The sequence below is a fragment of the Apostichopus japonicus genome, chromosome 4 (assembly GCF_037975245.1).
Source record: "Apostichopus japonicus isolate 1M-3 chromosome 4, ASM3797524v1, whole genome shotgun sequence".
NCBI lineage: Eukaryota > Metazoa > Echinodermata > Holothuroidea > Aspidochirotida > Stichopodidae > Apostichopus > Apostichopus japonicus.
In genome coordinates, this window is record NC_092564.1 from 20,899,580 (window position 1) to 20,916,271 (window position 16,692).

At 38.7% G+C, this 16,692-nt stretch overlaps 1 protein-coding gene across 4 annotated transcripts in view; it reads left to right on the forward strand.

The window, feature by feature from the left end:
- The window catches only part of LOC139966794 (uncharacterized), a 37,380-nt gene extending 23,172 nt beyond the window's left edge, over positions 1 to 14,208 (forward strand). For all 4 annotated transcript variants that reach the window (XM_071970153.1, XM_071970152.1, XM_071970154.1 and 1 more), the window contains exon 7: positions 83 to 14,208. In XM_071970153.1, coding sequence (XP_071826254.1) covers positions 83 to 5,322 — 5,240 coding nt within the window. In that variant the 3' untranslated portion in view covers positions 5,323 to 14,208. The remainder of the gene's footprint in view (positions 1 to 82) is intronic.
- The last annotated feature ends 2,484 nt before the right edge of the window (positions 14,209 to 16,692 follow it).

Genomic DNA, 16,692 nt, shown 5'->3' on the forward strand with positions numbered 1-16,692 from the left:
TGTGTTTTTGATGTACAAGTGGAAGATATTCTCTTGCATATTGCAACTTCTTGATAATTTCTTTATTTGTATTCCATTACAGCTGCATCAAGTGTTTCAGAACCAGATGTACTCATTAACATAAGTAGAGGAGTCCAAGCTACCCCAGTTGAACCTTTAGAAAAAGACATCCATATCAACCCCGCTTTAGAGTTGGACCTTTCCAGCAGTGGTAGTAACAAAAGCAATGATGGGGACAACTACAAGCATGAAATTGATGAAGGATCACTCTTAGTGTCAAATGCATCTCCAGTGGTCATACATACCACACAGACAAGAATGCACCTCACTAATTCAACCCCTAGGAATCGCTTTCAACGGACTATTTCACCGTTAACGTCCACCTCCGCTATTTCAAAGAGTGTCAATGATTCTCCAGGTACACAGGTTCTTGCTGAGTTAGAAAAAGTCTGTAAGAACATACCCTCTGTGTCTAAGCGGTCTACCCCACCAGTTCTGACTTCTGAGCTCGAAGTTCCAACCCTTGCCCAGGTCAAGACAGTGGCAACTGGTAAGTTTGGCTCACCCCATCAGTCTGACATGACAACAACACAACACAACCACCCACTCCTTTCACCACCAGTAGGCATCATGCAATCATCTGGTCATGCTAACCTACCTCAACTGGTACAGATGTCAGACCAATCTACAGGAAGAGCCCTACCTTTATATCAGCAACATAGGGGAGGAAAAAGGTTGTACCCATCTTCAAGTAATTCCCCAGGAAGCTCAACCAGTACTGGACACCAGTCCCCAGAAAATATTGGCAGAGTACCAGACCAAGGGACACCTAGATACCCTGCATTCTTGCAACTTTTCAGAGGGGTGAGACCATACCACCAACCTTACCCACCAGCTGTAAGGTTTCCAGGCAGTTCCTGCTCAAATGTGCAATCCAATGTGAGGTTTCCTGAGCCAAATACCGCAAGGTTCCCTGAGCCAAATACTGCAAGGTTCCCTGAGCCAAATACCGCAAGGTATCCTGAGCCAAATACTGCCAGGTTTCCTGAGCCAAATGGTATGAGATTTCCATTTCCTCACTATAGAGCACCTGGAAGAGCACACAACCACATGTACCCAGCAGGAACAGGTTCTGTGGGGATTTCTGAGCCTAACGTTCATTCATTCTCGAGTGGGGTCCTTGCCTCTAGGAGAAGAAGGCAGAGCAGTGGTAGCAAACAGTCTGCATCACCACCAGTCTCTGCACCACATAACAACATAAATGTAAGCCAATGCAGCCACACTATAAAGTACAAGCCACAGGATAGTGTGGCTTCTCATTTTGAGAGAACTTATCAAGAAATCATGCTGAGACAGAATAACTACCCAAGAAGTCCGAATGTAACAGTCAGGCATCCATGGCAACAAGTGCCTCTCAGCTCCGCCGGCATACGTACAGGTCTACAACCGCCCCCAAGGAATTCGTATTTAAGGGATCAATTGACCACACCATCTCGCTGGCCTTACAACCAACGTCCTATTGCACAAAACTTCCCACCAAGGATACGTCAACCATCATCATACAGCCATTTATTAAATAGTAACACAAGGGGGACATCATTCAACCAGCAAACTCCCTCAGGAAATTCTGATTGGGTAAATTGTCTCTCTACCAACAACAAGACAATGGAAGCTCGACCAAACCCTTCAACAGTTCCAGGTAGTTTTGACCATCAACAACAGACAGTACGTTCTCGTTCTCAGCTTGGTTCACAGTCTGCTTCACCTCCCAGTCAACTACCATCTCCAATGAATCACATGCCTCCAGAAAACCACTTCCAGCCCTCACATGTTCCCTTGACTAGACTGCCTGTGAGGAACCTAAATCATGTACCTCCTTTGATCTCAGTGTCTGAACCGATCAGTCACACTCCAGTTGCAGCAACAGCACCGAGACACTCACCAAATGTTCCAGCAAGGACAGCAAACTTACCATCCATATATAGTTACCTAGCCCAGAACAATGCACAGTCTGTGATGCCTCAGATTGCCAGTATTCAAGGTGTACCCAGTGCAAAGGATCCTGCCAGTAGCGGTGGTGCCGTGCATCCAAACAGGCATCAGGAGCCTGTCATGCCAAGAATTACGCGTGTCCATTCCACAGAGATGGTTCCTCCAGATGATGAGATGGTTCTTGATCTCTCACATCGGGATAAACGTACAGTCATGCCACAGATATCTCAAGTCCGTAGTCAAAGCGAGAGGAGCATTTCATTTGGGATTTCTCAAACGTTAGAGCAAAGTGAGGATCCAGTACCGATGATGCCAAAGATTGTTACAGTGATGACGGAGAACTGCAGTGCTACATATCAAGATGGAGGAACAATCCCTGAAGGCATCACCTCTTTCAGGGAAGATCAGCAAGATATTTCTGGAAGTAAGAGACAGGAAATGCTCCCTGGAAGTAACCCAGCATTAATGATACCAAGTGTGTCTATCAGGGGAACACATGATGAGAATGGAAATGGTAATGCTCCCATCTCAAGGGATTTATCCACATTGCCATGTAATGTAGACCTGGCAAACACTTACACACCCGATCTGCCTAACTCAAGTTCAGAGAATATTCTCTCCATTCCAAAGTTGACGGGAAGAGCCAGGGCCTTTCCCATAGATGAGCCGACATCTGGGCATCTGGCCCCAAGACATTCTTTCACAAATGCTAAGGAGGTGTCCAATGATGGCAAATACCGATCTCATTCCCGCAAGAGGAAAAGGAAGAAGCATGAAGACAAAACCAAACCAAAGAAGAAGAAAAGTTACCACCACCATCATCATGATCATGCTGAGGCGAAATCCAACTATCCTGCTCTACTAAAAATACCAAATGTAAGGAAGGCTCTGAGAGAGCAGTCTGCCTCAGGAATAGTGTTACATGAATGGTCAATGAATCAAGTTAGAGAAGAGAGAAACAGTCTTACATCATCGAAGGCATCATCTGATGATCGCGGGCCATCTGCTCCAGAGGACCTTTCCAATTCTTCTGTTAAAGAACTCCAGACAAATACATCTGTACAAAATGAGTCAGCATCGGTTAACAATGTTTCATCGAGTATGACAGTACAGGCTGCTCCAGAGAATTTAAATGTTGCTAGTAATCAGATTGCATCCCTTTCATCAGTGGTACCCTCTTCTGTCAGTTTAGCTGTTGTGCCAACATCTCTACAAGTTTCCACTACTCCAGTTGTTGTGCCAACATCTCTACAAGTTTCCACTACTCCAGTTGTTGTGCCAACATCTCTACAAGTTTCCACTACTCCAGTTAAACAATCCTGTTTACCTACAATTGCACCTAAGCAACCATTGATCTTGCAAGGTATTTTGTCTTCTCAAATTGTGGTACCTTCCAACATCACACTCATCAAGCAAAACAACATTGTTATGGGACCGATACTACAGGTGTCCATCAGTAACCAGATAAGCCAAAATTTTAGTATTTTGAGCTCCGACCAAACACCAAAAACCTGTGCCGAAGTTAGCAACTTGGAAAAGGGGGAGAGGAGCAACGAGGAAAAGAATGCAAAAGCTCTTGATGTGACAAATGCCATTTCCTCAGTTGAGGGAACAAAGAAAGTTGGCAGCCAAGAGAACGATTTAACGATAGAATGTTATGAGGAGACTTTGGAGGAAACTGCCAATGTTGATAGTAGTACTACCAGAGAAATATCACCCGATAACGAAGAAGTCACAATAACTTTACCCATCCCAGAAGCATCGAAACCAGCAGAGAGTGAATCTCAACAAACCGATGACCAAGGAAAACATCTGACTCAAGCTGGTGAAGAGGTCAACTTATTTGACAGAGTGGCAACATATATGTCCAATCTAGAGAAGGAAAATGATAAGGCCAGAAAAAGTAACCCAAAGCCAACCAAAGTGACTGCTAGTGCCAATCTGATAAAAGCTGGCGAAAGACTAGCCAAGACATCTGGTTTGAAAAAGGGAGATGGACAACAAACTTCAGTGCGACTAAAAAATTGCACATTGAGGCTTGTCCCTAGAAAACAAAGAGATGATACAGTGGCAGGAAAGACAAACAGAGGCAAACAAGAAAGAGTTAGGCATGCAGCAAATGAGCCTCCAACCTCCAAAGACAAAGCAGAAGCAGCAAAATGGGACAAGTACTATGGGTTTAGGGAAGGCCGACTGCCTCAACACCAACACAACACTAGGTTTCGAATAGTGTGTTACCACTGCGAAAATATGATGTCAGACAATGTGACGTACATGGATCATGTGGAATCAGTCATTGAGAAGTCCTGTCCGGCTTCTAAAATCAAACAACTTTGTAAGATATGTTTCCAGACACAGACCACAGGCATGGCGAAACACATAGTCGATTGCCACCCTGTTGATGGCAAGTTCTGCTGCAAGATCTGTAACATTCACTTTCCACTGAGGAAAGATTTCAAGTTTCATATGAAGCGGGTTCATAAAGGGTTGACCATGCCCTATGTCTGTAAAATTTGCCTTTACCAGACTTCTTTCCACAGTGATTTGAGGCAGCATTTCATTTCCAAACACAGAGGCAGTAAAGCTCTCCTCTGCCACTTTTGTACAAAGATTCTCTACTCCAGTAGGTCCTTCCTTGCACATTTTACCAAACACTATGCCAGGGAATCAGGTGTCTCCTGTCCAAGTTGTATTTTACTTTTCTTGTCCAACTCTGCTTGCAAGGAACATATGGCCAATGATCACCAGATGTTGGAGTCGAAGGAGAGTGATGGAAGACCAAAGCTGGAAGTCTGCCAACCTCAGAGAAAGGCTAATTCTGCTGACAAACCTTCTTGTGAAGTTACGAAAAGAATCTCTCCCAAAACTGTGGAAGTCATTGAAATAACCGAGATTGAGGAGGAGGAGGAGGTGAACAAAACCTGGAAATGTCTGGAATGTGGAGGCACTTATGCACACCTAGAGGAACATTTGATCACAGAATATTGTTGTCAAAACTGTCGCTACCACACCCAGTGCAGTTCAGCGTACAGTCAGCATGTGGTTTCATTTCATTCTAGCTTTCAGGATGCTCCAATACTGCATCCAGTCAAGAAATCACAAGTCTTTGGTGGCCATCTGCTGAAATGCAGGAAATGCGAATTTAAGACGTCCTTTGCTACGAACATGGCCGAGCACATTGTGTGTTGTCCGAAAGGTGTTTCTGTGCTGGATTCTTTTGCGTATCTGAGAAAGAAGGCTCTGGATGAGATCGCACTACGGGGGAAGCTTGGAAAGGTTGACGATGACGGAGAACCAGACGTGATATCTGTTGACATGCTCATCGATTGATAGTCGTAGAAATCCGTCATTTGCTTACACAGAATAAGAAGAGATTCTTGGAGGAATGCTGAAGACTTGAATATCTTCTAGGTAGCTGTATGCTGCAATATAGCTATAAGCCCATGGATGAGACGAGAAACATCTTTCAAGATTGTTCGTCATGGGAACATTTGACCAGTTGCATAATGTCCTTGCTTAGTTCTGTGAAACGTTACATTTGCCAGTCCGTGGTGTACAGAAATGTTATGTAGTTAGAGACGGTGTAAACATGCAAGTACATTTTGACGAACCGTAGTGAATTGTGGCTCTTTGGTGTGATTTACCTCACGATTGCATTATCATATCCCAACTAGACCTTTGTTTATTGGTTCAATTTAAAAAAATGTATGCAAATTTACAAAAGCAATTCTCAGAATGGACGTAGTTGATTTTAATCTTCCATAAGTTGAAAATAATCCAAAGATTTTCCAGTAAATAGTATCATAATATTTGCATATTTGTTTTCCACTGCCTTAGCAACAAGTTAATGTAACTTTGCGACAAGTGTAGCCAATCCATGGCTTCCTATTGGGCATTGAGTTGATTTTACCATGACCAGAGTTAACTTTGGCTTTCAGTTATTTAGATGGAGAGAACCTGAGAAAAGCCAAAAACTTAACATATTATTTGAACTATAATAATTTCCCAGTTCTTGTGTGGCAAAGTCCAACTTTTTATTCATATTTTCACTGGTTCTGTCAGGAAATTAAAAAATTCACTGAGGGGATGGGTATGATAAATTTGATCCTTGATGTATGGGAATGACTTTGAATGGTCAAATCCAGTCAAACTGTACATATGGAAGGAAATCTAGCCACACAATCATAGGTTGGCAATGCGCAACTAGCGGTGTCTTTCATCCTAAATACCTTGCATATTAACATCATGACAGATGATTTGGATAAGCAAGACCTACAAGACAATAGGACATTGTCATCCAATCCTAATTCTATTGTCTTCTCACTCACTAACTAGGCTTTTGTCTGCCTCAACAACCAAAGAAACAGTTTTCTTTCTTTTTGTTTTTTAAAGTAACACCGGTTTAGAAATACAGAAGTGAATGGACACTTCCAAGATTAGTAATCTACCCTCTCACTATTACTGGAATTAAACATGTTCACAAAATACAGTGAAAAGTATGAAACGGGGAAATTTCACTGGAAATTGTTTTCATGAGCAAATCTCTTGTTTAGTCAGTACTTAACCAAGAATTGTATTTTATCATGGCTTCTTGCTGAGCCAGGGACACGGTCATAGAAAAAAACTTAATGGTATGTATGTTTAGTTACTATGTTGAGCTGATAAAAATGAGATTCACTCAAGAATTTCAGTTTGTGTTGCTGCCTTTGTATAGAATGGACTAGATTAAATAGATGTTGAGGGAAGCAGTGAAGTTTATGGGATATTCTGTGATATGGGGTTGATTGGTCTGCAAGTTTATTACAACTCCTAATACATTTCTATGTTGGAAAGAACATACAGAACTTAAATATATATCCTTTAAACCCCCCCCCTCCCTGAAAGTGATATAGTGTGACAGACTTCATCTTTTTAAGGGGGAAAAAACATATTTTGATTCATTGTTTGAAGGCCAGAGTTTAATTCTGACTCCAGTATATACTCAACACAAAAATGAAACCTTGCAATTCCTGTATAGAAATAATGGGATGTGAACACTATACGGTAATTAGTCTTTTTAAGTGCATTGGTAAACTAGGGTAATGATGGGTCATTAGTTTGATGTTACATTCATTGAGAGATCCATCTCCCTGTCATGAGACTTGATCAAGTACAGTTACCAAGGAGATCAATAAAGACTATATAGTGCATGTTATGGATGAGCTGTTCCCAACATGTGATAATCAATCAGAAACTGATTGGTCCACAGATGGTGTGACTTTGCCCTTAAGTGTCATCAAGAGTACTTTATCCCCCGCAAAATTGTTATCACAGTATTTTCTTGTAATCTTGTTTCGCTCTGACCTAATTCTGATATTCACCCAACTAAAGAGGTTTCTCGAGTATGTGATTCAGTATGCAATTGAAGTGTATTTCATTTATATATGCATATCTGAAGTAGTTTTCAAAACAGTCATCCATTTTCTAATTGGGTATCTTTCTGGCCAGATTGCTTTGGCAAGATTGTTCTCTTTCCAAAGTTCATTTACAGGATATTGTAGATAGATTATTTCACTGTGGCATTTTACAAAAGTATTCACTAATATCCTTTTCTTCGTTTTTTGCTTTCTTTCTATCAATAGTATGCATGCTTTGTAGTAATTTATAGTAGTAGTAAGTTATAGTTTTCATTATCTTGAGAATCCCCTCAATTTCTTTCTGTCTTTTTCATTTAATTTTTTAAAGTTGCATGGATACCCAGAAATGATATACATGAGGCTTTTTGTACTCTTTTTTTTTGTTTTTTGACAGATTATTTTGATATGCTATTAACTGTTCTGAGTTTTTAGCTGAGCTGAAAGCTTTCAGCTGAGCTATATAAAGCAATTGTGCTGTTTTGCCTAAATTCTGTCACTCTTTGTCGCCGTATTTGAATAACTGCCATTTCCTCGTTTTTCATTCAATTTGGCTGAAATTTTGTCAGTGGTTTGTGTGAGTTAAATTGTAATACATGCCATTATATTTTGTAATTTTGAAAGTCATTTTGAGGTCACAAGAGGTCATTTTCTGAAAACGTAAAAATGCTTCTCCATGAAAGTTTGTCTAAATTTATGAAATATTGTGGATCTAAGATTTGAATGGTGGTGAACCAATGTTGTTCAGGAAAACTATTTTGGTCGGCATGTGAGGGCCCAAAACAGGGCCTTCTGTAGAGTTTCAGTTATGATGAAATGTAGGCCACAGATGGTATGCAACATTGTTTTTCAACTTTGTAGTATTCATGACCAGTTTGCAGTTTGATTTGAGTAGCAAAATGTCTTCTATCTTAATTTTCCCATCATTTTGGGAAATAATTCCTCCCGTGGGAGACTTGATCAAGAAAATATTTACTTGTTATCCAGGCTTCCTATCTAGTTCAATGTCATTCTCTGTTAAAGGACTACTTGGCAGATTTGTCATTTCTGTGTGGGATAGGACGTGTGTCCTACATTGTTGGAGCCGATTCCGATTTCTGCTCTTTAATGTTTCTCTGTGGTACTTCGGTTGTAAACAAGTTACAGGTTGTTCAATTATTGTATTGGTGCAATTTTGGGACAGCAAAATTCAAACGTGCTAGGAGAGGAATACTTTGTTTAAGTTTTTGTTCTATGATTGAAAACTACCAAGTGCACATACTGTTGGTTCTTTGTTTTAACATTGCTGCATAGTTCATCCCTAATAATTAGTACAACGATCTATTGCATAAAATAAGTTTGTGACATACTTTCAGTTTGAAGGAAATTTCCCGGAATACGACATGATCAGGAAATTTTTGGGGGACTAACAAGGGGCAGTTCATATACACAATACAGTAATTAGGCTACAAACCATTGAAGTCAGAAATCAGAAATATTGTCAATCACAACAAATTTCTCAAATAGAAGCTTAGCTGAGCTTCTCTAGCATTGCTGCTCTTATTTCTTTTTCTGTATTTTTGTTTTGGTTTCACAAAATCTGTGTTGAAGTATTAAAAGACTAAGTATATTTGCTATTTGTTTAGACATGGATTGCTGCATTCTGTTAGGGTATTGTTTAACGATTATTGCCTTGGAAGCAAAGCCCGGATGTGGGAATCAAGAAATAGCTATCAATGTAAACATCAAATTGCTGGGTTGAATGCCTGACTAGTTTAAAGACCTTTGAAGTTTGTTACAAGTAATTCACTAGAGGTACTGCAATCATAGTATCGCAATCAGAGGATGGCTAAAGAATTGTCTAGTTTTATTTCCTCACATCATGTGATTGATCATGACGGCAATGCAACACCACAGTACTTACATTAAAAATTTAATTTTTCCAAACAATTTATATTTGCAATAAACTGTCCCATTCTTGAAACTGTGCATCAATGAACTAGAAAATGTACTTCTTTAAAAGGAATCATTGTAACTACTATTGGCTATGTACTTGGTAACTATCTGAAATGTTCATCTTGTGAGTGCCGAGGACTCCCACGTGGAAGTTTTTTTTATGATCTGTACTTCATATTACTCTTTCCAATGCAACTGTACTGATGGTATGAGCAGTACGAATACAGTGTTTCTATTAGAGAGAGGTTCAGAACTGTTTGTACTGTCAGTATGAGTGCTTCTTAAGCATGTTGTGACAGTATAGAATGGTAGTAGCATTGGAAAATTGTGCAAACTGGCTGTTGAGGAGGACCATTTAGTTATGAATATAGAGAGCTTAGATGTTTGTGTGTGCTTCTTATATTGTCACTTAGTAAATTAGTTTATATTGTTGATGCAAAAGTGTTGCTAACCATCCTTTCTAACAGATAAATTGTTCACATTATTACAAGGGTACTTACTTCAGTTATGAGATGTAACCAGGTTTTATTTTTCTATACCAACATTGCTAGCTTCTTGCCAAACATATTTTCTATTAAAGTTTATTGCTTGCCGAAAGAATAACCAAACATTGAATTGTGCTCTACTTCAATATGAATTATGGATGTCGTATTAATCTAAATAATAAAAATCTTTAAAAAAATCAAATAACTTGCTGAACATTAGGTCTTTCTCTGAGTTTGATTCAACATTTATTTAATAATGATTTTCAGTCTCTTGACCTTCCAAAGTTTGTTCTCAATTCTTGTGAACCTTTAGATGCCAGTTTGAATACTCCATTTTGTATGTAATTAACTTCACGTAATAACATTGAGATATGTATGCTGCTTAAGATACCAGGTATTTGGTGAGTTTTTTTATGCCTTGATAGTTGGTAGCACAGCTGATTTGCTCGCTCAAAATTGGTAAAAGAAAATCTTTTATTCATATATCAATATGTCTATATTTCTTATAGGAAGACTGTTCTTTCTGGATATCGAAACATTTTGGAATAAAAATTCTGTACTGTTAACTCCTTACCAGTGAATGAAATGGTTGATGTCCACAAGGGAGTGCTACAAATAAGAGTTGGAAATCTTTGATCTTTTCTGGTTTTCACTAAACTCTTATACAAATTTAACTCAATGGCTCTATATTAGTCAGATAGTTATTTTGAATTCTAGAGCAAATTGTATGGCAAGGAAGTCAAAAAGCAAACTGGCTTTCTGGTTTTATTTGTAATCAAAACCTTGTTTGGACTCTGGTATTTATTTCATATTTTCATTATGTTAACTGCTCTGTTGTCGGGGATCACTTTTGTTTACATTTCGTTCAACAATTTTGAAGTATTGTTCATCACTTTAGACTGCAACATTTTGTTTTCTGCCCACACTCACACAGAATCAAATCTATAGGCCAGTCTTCCAAGCAGATTTCTGCGTGATACCAGATAAATTTGCCCCTATGTTGGGGTAGATGGTAGGAAAGCTTTTGGATTTGGTCAAACTTTTACTCAAACAGAGCAATGTTTGAAGACACTCTCCTAGATTTTCCAAAATTTAAAGTTAAAAAAAGGAAATGATTCCTGAATTTGATTTGATTCTCAAACTTTCGATGCCCAGAAAACTATTTTATCATCAGTATAACATCGCATGCAAGAGCATATTGGGAAACTGGTAAAACTTGTTTGTTTTTTACTTCATCACTTGAAGTAAAATATTTCTAATCAAGCTAATGAACTTTATTGAGAAACAGCAAGAAATTATCAAAATTAACTCAAAAAGCTGTTTTACAGTTTGAAGGAATTCTTTAGCTTTGTATAAATCTCGTCAGTGGCTGGGAGGTGTGTGGGATGAAATCTTTAGCTTTGTATTAAGCTAGTCAGTGGCTGGGAGGTGTGTGGGATGAAATCTTTAGCTTTGTACTAAGCTTGTCAGTGGCTGGTAGGTGTGTGGGATGAAATCTTCACATGGTCATACCAGTTTCCTATTCAGTTGATCAATTTACTCTTAACGAACATAAATCGAACGGTAGATGTTGCACCACATTTATCCTGCAATGTTGGTGTCAATTACTTAAAAGCAAGAAATGAAAAATGCAGTTTCTCTAAAGATAATGAATAAGCTATTATTTGGTACATCCCGAACTGATCATTATGTGGTATTAGAGATGTTGTTATTGCTATCCTACTATCAGTTGAGAAAAGTCTTTTTGATTCTTGCTGGCGGCAGAAAGAAGTTCAATGTTCATTTGGGGTCGGCAACAGAGGTCAAATACTGAAAACTGTGCAAACTTGATAACTCAAAAGTACATCTTTGTTGAAAATTGCATTACATACTTGCTCTGCATAAGTCAGATAGTTAATTGAACGTGCATGGCAAGGAATCACAAAGCCAACAGGTTTTGTCATATTACTGGTTACTTTTATTTTGTAGGGCATATTTCTAGAACTCAGCCATTCACAAAATTGCATGTAATATCTTATGTTTTGGTTCTTACCTTACAAGTTACATTTTGTTACAAAAGTCAGGCAAAACTTCACACATTTGCAAATGAAGCAGTAAAAACATAAGCTTTAATTTTGGTAGGACACTTTAGTGTTATTTATTCATGTTATAATGATCTAATAAGCAGCTGCCTACTGATCATGTCCATGTTGATCTCAAAACTCATCTTATAATGTTACACATTTCCATCAGAATTAGGTCAAGCAAACACATAATTACTAGCTCTCTTCAATCCCCTGTCTTTGAATTAACTTAATATCATTTTCTATTGTAGGCCTACTTGGCACTTTCTTTGGTACTGATTATTAGTTGTGTGTGCTTCCTTTGTGTATTACTGATCTTAGGTCATGCATTTGACCCTAAGGTCAGAACTGGGACTGAAGTAGGATTTTGCAAAATGTCAGTTGATAATACTATGCAAGTAATATATAATCTGCCTGTTTGTCATATATTTAACAAGTTGTTTAATTTTTATCTTATATATATATTTTTTTCATATAGAGACTGTGTACAAGTATTGTAGGACTTTGTGTGTTTGTTTGTGGGGGGGGGGGGAGAGGTTGTGGGTGTGTTTTCTAGTTTTGTTGCTTACTTTCAGTGTTGAAGTAGTTGTCTAATGACATGTAATACCACAGGGTCATAATAACAAGGATCATGTATAAATGTGATCCTGCTTGGTAGGCTCTGTACATAGAATGGATCATAGGGTCATAAATGGATCAGTAATATGGATTTGATGTCACATTTTATATGTCCCATATTGTAAACTCAAAGAACACTTTAGCTTCAGCTTTAATTACTCGGATCATAAATAAGGGTTGATCCAATTTGACTATGTTACAATGAAGTGGATCAAATAATAGATAAGTTCAAAGAATAGGCTAGTATGGAAATGAATGCTGCATTATATTAGAAATTTAAGTAGGTCTTTAATCTCTTAAAACTCATAATGCACAAGAATTATTATTTTTTCTCAAATGCATGAGTTATACACTGGAAAAAACATTTTTTTTCTTTTGGGGTTGGGGGGGGGGGTGAGGTTGAAGGTGTGAATTACAACTTTTACATTCTTGAGCAGATATGAACCACAGGCAAAGAATGTCTCTTTAGATTCTGTGCAATTAACATGCTTCATATAAATGTATATGAATGATGTGTTTACGTATATAATCTGATTATGTCGAGTTGAAGGGTGGGGTTTTGCTGGACAGGGTCGAGCACCCCTTCCAGAGAGTCTCATTGTCAAGTACTCATTTTACTGCCGCGATGTAGATCGTCTTTCTCATTGAGACTTCCAGCATTGTCTCAGTTGTCAAAGGTCAGAAACCTTCAGCATGTCTATTTTTCAAATACTTTTGAGCCATTTTTCTAGCATGGCTGCAATTTGGGGCCAAATACTGATGATTCTGTAACTGTCTAGTGTGTTTGTTTTAGCCTGAACAGTATGTTACTATGGTAACTTCTGATATTCATTAAAGCTACTTATTTACGAAATGGCTTTAAAGTACCTGCCGCATATCAAACTAGACAGGGAACAATTATAAATTTCTGTAATTTTTATGCAGTATTAATTTTAGTATTAAAACATGTGACAAAGAGAAAAAGCTATCATGATTCTTAAAACTGGCATCCAGCTTTTTGAATTTCTTTCAAAGTTTTGTAATTGATTGTGTTACATATATGACTCACACAATCGTTTGTACAGTGACTGTATTATTATTATGATTATAAACTGTTTTGCTTCAAAGTGGGTATACTCAAACTAAAATAAAGCTTCAGAGAGGAACACCTCAGGGGGGGGGGGAGGTGTTGAGGTAGGGGGAATGGGTTTTTTTGGATAAGTATGAAAGGTTCCTGTCCTGTGATATATTTATTCATTTGAAGATATGTAAAAGCAGAAAACTTTGCATTTTGTCCATAGCAACACCATCCATGTATGTGAAGACCAGTCAGAAAGGATAAAATGAATGTTAAGTTACTAGGCATGTCATAAACAGTGGTAGAAACAAGTAAATTTGGTGTTCCAACACATGTTGTTGCAAGAGAGGGTGGTTGGATGGAAGGGGTGGGTGGAAAAGAACACTGTGGTTTCAACAGTAATAAAGAATGTATTGTTTGGCATTCTGTAATGATCTCCATTTATTTTTATGATAAGTTAGCTTAACAAAAGTTTACTTTCCTTTCGTCATTTTAAGATTTGCAAAGAACGATATGAACCTATTTTTGTGCATGAAGCCTGTGATAATTTATTCTATGTTTTCCATTTGTTTTTGTTTTCTTTGTTTTGTTTAACTTATTAGCTACTTACATGGCTCTATGGAAATGCAGAAAGCCATTTCAACCCTTTACCCCCTTCCCTGCCCTTTCCTTCCAGAATTTCCCCTCCATACCCTGCCAAACATTTATAAGATATCAAGAGAAAAGTTTAAAATTTACTATACACATACTCAAGTTTTTGAGTTAGTTTGATATCTTTTCTACCTGCCTATTGTGTATTGATTTGTTTGTTTGTTAAAAGTCTTCCCCACCTCTCTGCAAGATGCTGTGCTCCAAATGATATAATACCCTCCCACTTTCTCTACCCATTCTCGTGGCACTAATATATGGTTTAGAAAATCACAGAGACAAAAGTAACCGGCATTTGGCATTCAGAGGCATCGGGCCCAGGGATAATTAGTCTCATCGTGCCTCTCAATTTTTCCGTAGGTATACTATGCAAATGAGAATACTCTATCCCATATTTTCCCATACACTCCCCTTCAAGTTTTTCCAGTCCCCATCAATAATTTCCATTGGTGTCTATTGGTATTCAGAGTGAATTTTAATGTAATATTCGGGTCAAGTGATAATGTCATAGCCTTATATTAATTGAAAACAAATTCACATTGGAAATTTTATTTCGGTAGTGAATTTGTTGTGACCTATGTAGCAACTGTTATGTAGATAGTAGTTATTACACAGGTAAACCTACGGAATCGACTGAATAAATTTTGAAATCGGTATAACTGTTTGTGTTGGAGTATCAGTGTATTACGATATTACTGCTCGAGACAAAATCCTACCGCGCCGTATTAGCCAGGGGCGTTGAGGACCGGGTCAGGCCTGATAGACTATGTCAACGGACCCCTTCTTGAAGTCTTTGCTTTTAAGTGATGATATGAGAATTAACTATTATTTATCACGTATTTTTCTGGGCCCATAATTGTCCCCTTACACCCCTCCCCTCTCATCAGGCCTGGACACAGGAGCATTCACACCTGAGCCTTCCCAGTGAAGTTAAAAGTCGGTCTCAAATCGATCCCAAGTCGGTCTCAAAATTTGGAGCATTATTTAGCGTGGTATTAAACCATGAACATAGATTAATAAAACCAAACTGTTTTTCCCATACGTTTACATTTCATAGACTTGGACATTATTAGGCTATCAAAACGCTACAGCAGAGAAATGTAATGTCCTTTTTGTGCGTAGAAGTCGCTACGAGAGAACAAGAAATATCAGCAAACTGCTTAAGTTTCTGGGGGTTTCGCCAAGGTATTGACTACCGACATTCAAGAGAAGTTGGAAGTCCTCTTTCTCATATATATTGTTCCCCCAAAAAGTGCTGCAGCTTTGGGAAGGCTGCAGCTTTAGTTATAAAACAAATAACCGCTTTTGTTGCGGCTTACTTTACGGTTAGTCACTGAGGTCTTGTCTCAACAAAAAAAAAGCTAGTCGGTCTCGAAATCGCTCTACACCCTCCCACCCACCGGCCCCACATCACAGGGTAATGTGTGCGACTGTATACGAGCAGTTTTGTCATTTTTCCCTATCGAACCACGTACCGATATAATAACGATTATCTAGATCAATCACGATGAACGCACAATTCGATGCCACTTTAAAAAGAAGAAAAACTAGGTCATCACATACAAGGGCATACGTCGTGCACTACGAAATTTTGAGAGCAGCTAAACAGTCAAATGCTTTGATTTTATCGACTTTCGATTTTAGTTGTCAGTGTGAAGGAAACTTTCCAGTGATGCTTCATTGACCTCTTTTTCGATGTAACACCATGGCAATCAACTGAGAGAACGTAAAACCCAAAACAAAGTTACTGGCACTTCTCTAAAGCTGGATATGAAGTCCTCAAGTTGACCACACAAATTTAAGGTTTTAAATACGTTAATGACCGCGTTACAAAGAGTAAATGCGGTCATCACCTGATTGTGGATAACTTCTACTACAGCGATATGCGGGTTTGTGATCTTGATGGACATCCTTCTTCTCGCAGTATTATACCACTGCTGGCGTTTTTACACTGGGCGTATTTAAAGGATGTGAAGACTCGCTCACAAAGAAACGTCTAATGCCGGTAATCTGACCTAGTTTTGAATGAGGTGTAACAGAAGTGTTAGACACCCCCATCATTCCCAGAAAATACACAGCTTGCTACCGTCGGTAATTAGACACTAGTGTAAAGTCAGTACATACAGCTGCCGTCGATACCCACAGCACAGTGTACAACGATACAGCGATGGACATCTCAGGTCTAGATAAAGATAACAAGGTATCACGCTTCATTACTGTCTGCATTTTGTAGCGACAAGAGAAAAACTTCACTTGCAAGCAACGAAAAGTTAACTTTTTAAGATGATGGCACGCTGTTTGGGGCGAGTCTTCAATGCCTTTAACACGCCTTCTTTCCTCTTTCTGTCAACAGTATACCGGTCGCTTCGCAGCCACTGCCCATGTTCCTTTTCCTCCACAACGGCCACCCCCCGCCCACCCCCCCCTCCCCTGTCCACTCTCACATCGTAGGAACGTACTATACTGATACGGTTACGTCACTGTCCTAATCCAGACATAGA